At 47.8% G+C, this 6544-nt stretch overlaps 1 protein-coding gene across 1 annotated transcript; it reads right to left on the bottom strand.

Moving 5' to 3' along the window:
* Positions 1–3183: 3183 nt before the first annotated feature.
* Positions 3184–6058, bottom strand: LOC125944975 (uncharacterized). The gene is made up of 2 exons (XM_049666463.1): positions 5604–6058; positions 3184–3992 (listed from the first exon to the last, which is right to left on the bottom strand). Exons 1-2 carry the CDS (start codon positions 6056–6058, stop codon positions 3389–3391), a joined length of 1059 nt encoding a protein of 352 aa, XP_049522420.1. The 3' UTR covers positions 3184–3388.
* Between the last annotated feature and the right edge of the window lie 486 nt (positions 6059–6544).

Below are 6544 nucleotides of genomic sequence, written 5' to 3'. Positions count from 1 at the left end.
GTGGGAGCGCAGAGTTGCGCGAGGCAACAGGGCTCCGAACTAAGGGCTCCAGTCTACGAGGAAGAGCTCTCTTGGTTGTTTGACAAGAACATTTACATTTACAACAAAAGGTTCAACAAGTTCACCCGTGTGACCATTGTGGTGGCCTCCTTTCTAGATTTCGCCAAAGGGGCAGATGGAGAGAGAGAGAGAACATCTTTATTCAAGAGTCACTGCTGTGTTCGAAAGGGGAACAGAAAGACTGGAATGCTAGTCCCTAGAGCTCCCATTTCCGTCAGACGCAGGCCAGGCCATGAACCGTAGCGTTGTCCTCCGCCAGCTGGAGAACCCGGAGCTGGTCTTTTGTGAATTCGCTGAGCAATATAGCCTCCCACTGCTCAGGGTTTTTTAAATTTAGCATTCAGGTTTATGCAGTGTCTGATGTTGTTTGGAGCTGATGGGCATGCCCATGTAATGTGATGGAGGTCTGCGCGTGGTGTACTGCACGTCTTACAGTGTTATGAGTATGCTTCGGGTGTATTCGTTTGGTGAGTAGTGGTGTAGGGAAGGTGCTTGTTTGTAGAAGTCTCCATGTAGTTAATTGGTGTTTGTTTATTGATTTGTCAGGAAGAGGGTATTTATAGCGAGCATTTTGATAGTATTCTAGGATTCCTCGATAAGTAGCCATTCGTTCGTATTGGGAAACTGTTCAGTCTTGATCTGGTTCTCGTTCTGGGGGGCGTAGTTGTGTTAGGGCCTCTTCGGGGATTTTTCGTCCCGAGAGGGATGGGCGACGCAAATGACCCTCCCGGTTGATACTTGCTCCTACTCGGTGTCTCTATAATTTCGTAAAGTGTAATGTGTAATCCTGTGCCTGATAGCTTTTTATTTGCTCTGCTTGGAGTAAGGTGCAATGCTTGTTTTGATGCCTCCCTTATCGTTATGTCAATCATGTGTTTCTCGGTATGCGTGAAATTTAAGAATGGAGCACTATACGCTATACGGGAGATGATAAAGACTTGTGCCAGACAAATGATATTGCTCTCTTTCATGCCCGTGTGTCTGGCAGCAATTCTCGAAATAAGCCACCACAGCCTGTGCCGTGTATGTCTTTAAGCGTTGGATTATTGGGGTGTTTATTGGGGTGTACCAGGGGAGCGGGTATACCTTTTATTTCTAAAGAATTTTTTGTTGGTTAGAGGTTTGCCATCTCCCTTGATATTTTGGTTTGATCAGTAGGAGCTCAGACTTCTCCGGGGAACAAGAGAGTCCTGGCAGCTCTACGTATGTCGTGACTGTATTTATTACATACCTGCAGGGTCTGCCTGGAAGTCTTCATCAATGCCACCCGTCACCCATAGCAATATATCATCCGCATACAAGCTGTGGTGTAGGCGCGGGATGTTCTCGAGTCTTCTCGGGAGCCTAATGAGGGCGATGTTGAATAACATAGGTAATAGCACCGATCCTTGATGCGTGCCTTTGTCACGCATGTTCACAGTGTTCGACTTGAGTCCTCCAATATTCAGGGTAGCAGTTCTGCCGGTAAAAAATCTGCAATATATCGGCACGTCTTATGCCCTACGTTTAAGTTAGAATGTTCTTCTAGTATTGCATTGTGGCTTACGTTGTCAAATGCTTGCTTTAGAGCTAGTCCGAGTATGGCTCTTGTATCCAGCTTATGAGCTTGATGCGGATCTATGACTTGTTGGTAGAGTTGCAGCAAGATCTTTTGCCTTGAAAGTTTCGCCCTAAATCCTATGATAGTATGTGGAAGTTGCTCATTCTTTTTAATGTGTGTAGCAAGTCTCCTAAGTATGATGTGTTCCATTGTTTTTCCGAGACATGATGTCCGAGACATGATGATGATGATGCGCTAACGTGGTAGCCTGAGAGCTCGCTAAACGTTTGCTATTCGAAAAGCTGTCCAACCCAGACGATGCACCAGCAAAACTGCTGAACCTCACTGAAACGCTGCAACACTAGAGACATAGACATACACTTCCCGCGATCCCGCCATTCCCTAAACCTAAAAAAAAAAAACGTTTGCGACAGTTACAAACTAAGTGATTCCCCTGTCCATATTGACCTTCATCATTCAGACCCTCCACAATACCCATCACACTGTCCAACCAGAAAAAAATGTGGTTGATCCCTCTTATATAGGAATCGGTATAGAACACGAAAGTGAAACGTGTCTTCACAGAAGTAGTGTAATGTTTATTGCACATTGATATATAATGTCTATTGGTGTTTTGTGGCTAAAGCGCCCTTAGGCGTTGATGCACCCACGCTGACGCCTGGTGGCACGTCTCCTCCATCACGACTACCAACGTCGATGACCATGAGCAACCGTCGTGCATATGGAAGCTGCACTACGCTGCACACGCTAGCACAACGCGAAAGACGAAGCACGTAACTGACACACTAATACAACGCGCAAGACAAAGCACGTAACTGAATCGTCACCGAGTCAAATCAGCGCGTACAGCGCGTCGTAATTGCAGCCTCCGCGATCAACTTCAGAAACATTTTCAGAGCTAATTGCGGAGGCCACGCTCCGCTGTGCTGAGTACGGTGAACGCCACCTAGTAGTGCTTCTGCGAGAACGCGTTGGTAGTGCTTCTTGATGCCAGCGTCCCTTCGAATGCTGGCATCGAGGCGTCGTAGTGCTGAGACCACCGAAGCGTTCACTGTCGGTGCGCGTTAGTGTCATAATGCAGTACTTCTCTTTTCTGCTCGTAGGCGGCGGCAGCGCCCCGAGCAAGAGCGCGGGTACACGGAGGAGTGTTAGATATATAAAGCGCGTCTGTGTAGCTCTCTGCAAATGCGTTTGTGGCGCAATGGGTTAAACGCTCGGCGATCTATCGTCGCGGACCGAGAGGTCGTGGGTTCGATTTCCAAATTTTGCATGTTTGTGGAACTTTTTCTTCTGGTTTCTTTCTTTGTATTATGTTCGTGTATGTTCGTGTGACGTATTTCCGTGACGGAAATACGTCAGTGAAGTCTTGGTGGACCCCGGCATAAAACACTTTCGTGTTAAAAAAAGCGATTATTCGCTACCCCCAGGCAAACAGTATCAAGCATGCTATAAGTATAAGTGAACAACACGAGCTTGCTGAGCAGTGGTGGCGAGTTTGGTCCACGGACCAGAAAGGACTTTAATTCTACTGCGAAGGTTCCTCTCTGGGGAAGTATTGGAAGCTTCCTTTGTCATTTCGCGCTCCTTTCGAGTGGACGGATATTTATTCATTTCGTGGCATTTGTAACCACCTCGTTCGCTGCCGCATTTCAGTTACAAAGGCGCACATAGTGAGCCAAAACGGGCCGTCCTCATCGCTATGGGGCGTAGGCGATGGCCGTTGAGCATTCGGACGACCGCCTGTCGTCTTCTAAAGCTCGCCGATAATCAGAAGCGGTAAGTCCATGAAGATGCACCCTCGACGTCACTCACGTCTTCCTCTGCAGGGCGGTCCAGGTCTACGTAGGCCTTCCGCCGACGGGCCAATCCTTGACGCGCATTTATGCGACCCGCGTGTCCGGCCTCGCTGTCCCAGCTCGTGAACGCTGCTCGCCTTCTTCCCGACGAGGCCGTTGGTGCTCGCCGCTCTTCGTCCGAGTCGTGCTCCCCGCGAGCTCTGTTGTAGCTCAGCTTGGTGCGGAGATCTCTGTGGGTGCACGATCGCCGGCGCTGCGGCTTCCGTCGTCGGCGGTTCCCGAGGAGATTCAAGTTATCTCTCAGGTCCGAATATCCACGACGATCGCTGCCAGCTTCCATCGCCTGGCGCTGGAGCGAGGGCAAAGCACCGCCGGTGCTGTTGTGGTCCTTGAGCTGCGACGTGGGGACGGCCTCTGATGGTGCGTCAAGCGGGGGCGCCGCACATGCTGCAGTTAGTGAATGTGGACGCGGCGCTGCGGGTTTCCCTGAAGACGTGCGAGACTTGACTTCGCCGAGAACGTCATGGTCATCGCTTCCGATCTCAAGATCGAGGACGAGTCCTGGATTGGACGAGCTGCGTGCGAATGGGAAAAAAATTATCAGAACACGCTGCTAACGTGTTTGTTTCGCTATCTAAAGCGGCCAGAGTTGTATGGCGTGAATTAGTGATGCCAATGACATCGTCAAAACACGCCTACGTGCCTCAGGTACGCTTGAAGTATGACATTACTGTTAACAGAGTAGTTAGACTAATGGCCAGAGGAGAGGCAATACTTGGAACAAGACCAGAATGGGTCGCGAGAAGCGATCTGACAGCGTGCGTGTTCTGATAGCAAAGACATTTCTTAAGAGGTGCTTCTGTAGCTCTTCATTGCTACCGTAATTGAGGACAACTAAATGAACATAGGTATACAAAAAACGACTTCGCGAAAACGCTTGACGCCTATTGAGCTCACGTAAAGAAATGAATACGACAAACTTGCAATTTCCTTCATTCTAAACTTTATCGTGGCTCTAGAAATTGCGTTTTGGCGCCGCCTTATAAGAGCACTCCGTATCTATTGTTCAGGTAAAATTTCATAATCCGGCGAGCAGCTCTTGGAAGAAGGCACTGTACTAGGGATATCTTTGCAGTGAAACTTGATATTGAAATCGCCGAGAGCCGTTAATGAATTATAGTGACTCCTTCGTCGAGCAGCGGCATTGTCCAACATTCGGTGGACCTCAAAGCTAATTCTGATTTGAGGCCCGTTTGTGAATACTGGAGTACCAGCAACTAAAATTCGCTTTATATTCAGTACTATAGAGGCAAGAGGTTGAAAATGTACCCGCGCTTACATATTTGGCCAGCCTCACCTGAGGGTAGGGGTGCATGCTTGCACCCTATCCCGATATCGGCCTTATAGAACAGTTATATCATCTAAGATACCACTCTTAATGATCCTCACATTCGAAAACAGACAACAGGGAGCGTATATCATTCAGGTATCCAGGCCATTACGTTAAGTTGAAAGCATTTTGTTCTAAAGGCCTCGTTTGAGAGCGCTGTAATCACGGTAATCACGGCGGTGAAAACACTGTAATCACACCCATTCACCTGCGTTTCGTTCATATTTCACAGGATGTAATTGTCACCAATTTCGGCAAACTAAAGACAGAAAGGGACAAGGAACATTTATGACTGCCAAAGCAAGTATTATATTATTATTATTATTATTATTATTATTATTATTATTATTATTATTATTATTATTATTATTATTATTATTATTATTATTATTATTATTATTTGATTTGAAAACATATACACAGGAAAGAGAAAGCGAGGAACAAGGCTGGCAACTGCCACCAGGAGGGGCACAACGCGTGCCTACTCTTCAGAAAGGACGAGACAAACATAAAAATGAAAGATAGGAAGGAGGGGGGGAAAGAGGAAAGAAAGAGCGAGATGACAAATCTCAAAGAATAAAGTAAAACATACATTAGGGCCCGTCCCTGCAGGTCAAGCTACTGAAGAATGTAAAATAAAATATATAGTTGTTGGGTTACAAACGTGCCCCTAAGTTCGTTGCAAAAGCAAACGGCAATGAAAACCACACAAAACAAACAATGTACAGCACGAGATAATTCTAGACATTCCCCAAAGTCCTCAGATACCATGCATTGATAAGTCCTAAATATTTACATTGAGTCCACCGACGTCATCTCGTCGTCGCTGCTTCCGACGACACGTCGTTGGCCCCGCTGCTGCGTCGTACTCGACGTCTCTGTGTCCGAAGTTCGGACCCAGGTTGACCTGGTCAGGGGGTCAGTACGGTGGGTTGACCGAGGTGCCTGGATCGCCCGGTGAACTCCGCTGGCCTGTGGATCGTAGCTACAGGGAGTCCCGGAGATGGCGCCGTCAGCCTGTAGCTGATGTCTCCGATCGGGCGCCCGTTCAGCTCGCAGGTCGTAGCCGCGGCAGCTCACCAAGAACAGCTTCCACTGGGTTGCCGTGATCCACCCGTCCCGTCTGGCTTCCAGCTCCTTCTGCCCGTCGTAGTCGCAGAGCGTAGCTGGGCTGTTCTCTTCAGCTACGTGTCTCTTCTCCGCCTTGGCCACGTAGCCGCGCGTGCATTTTTCCACTTCTTCTTCTTTCATACCTTCCGTTCTTTTTGATTAGACACTTTTGTATTTTCTCACTTCTTTTTTCTTCATTTCTTGCACAGCCTCCTCGTGCTTTATTGTCGTCTTCAAATCTTCTTTTAGGTGTGAAGCACCTTATGCGCCCAGGCTGTCGGCGTATCGCTTGCTTGCTTGCTTGCTTGCTTGCTTGCTTGCTTGCTTGCTTGCTTGCTTGCTTGCTTGCTTGCTTGCTTGCTTGCTTCCTTGCTTGCCTTCGAGAGTGGTTCGTACCCACTATGGAGAATTGGCCAAGAATCGGGTGATGCAAGAAAAAAAAATTTACGCAGTCTAATAAGGATCACTTTTGAAAATTTTTGAATGAGTAAAGGAATTTATTCATATAAAATTTAAGAATTTAGCAAGGAAATTGTCCTGATTCCTGTCGTAATCGTCGTCATCGTCGTAGTCACGGTAAGCAAGCGGTTCGTGGTTGCGCTCGGCACGCACTCGTGCCACTGCTCC

The sequence above is a fragment of the Dermacentor silvarum genome, chromosome 4 (genome assembly GCF_013339745.2).
Source record: "Dermacentor silvarum isolate Dsil-2018 chromosome 4, BIME_Dsil_1.4, whole genome shotgun sequence".
Taxonomy (NCBI): domain Eukaryota; kingdom Metazoa; phylum Arthropoda; class Arachnida; order Ixodida; family Ixodidae; genus Dermacentor; species Dermacentor silvarum.
This window is presented reverse-complemented; position numbering and strand designations above follow the sequence as displayed.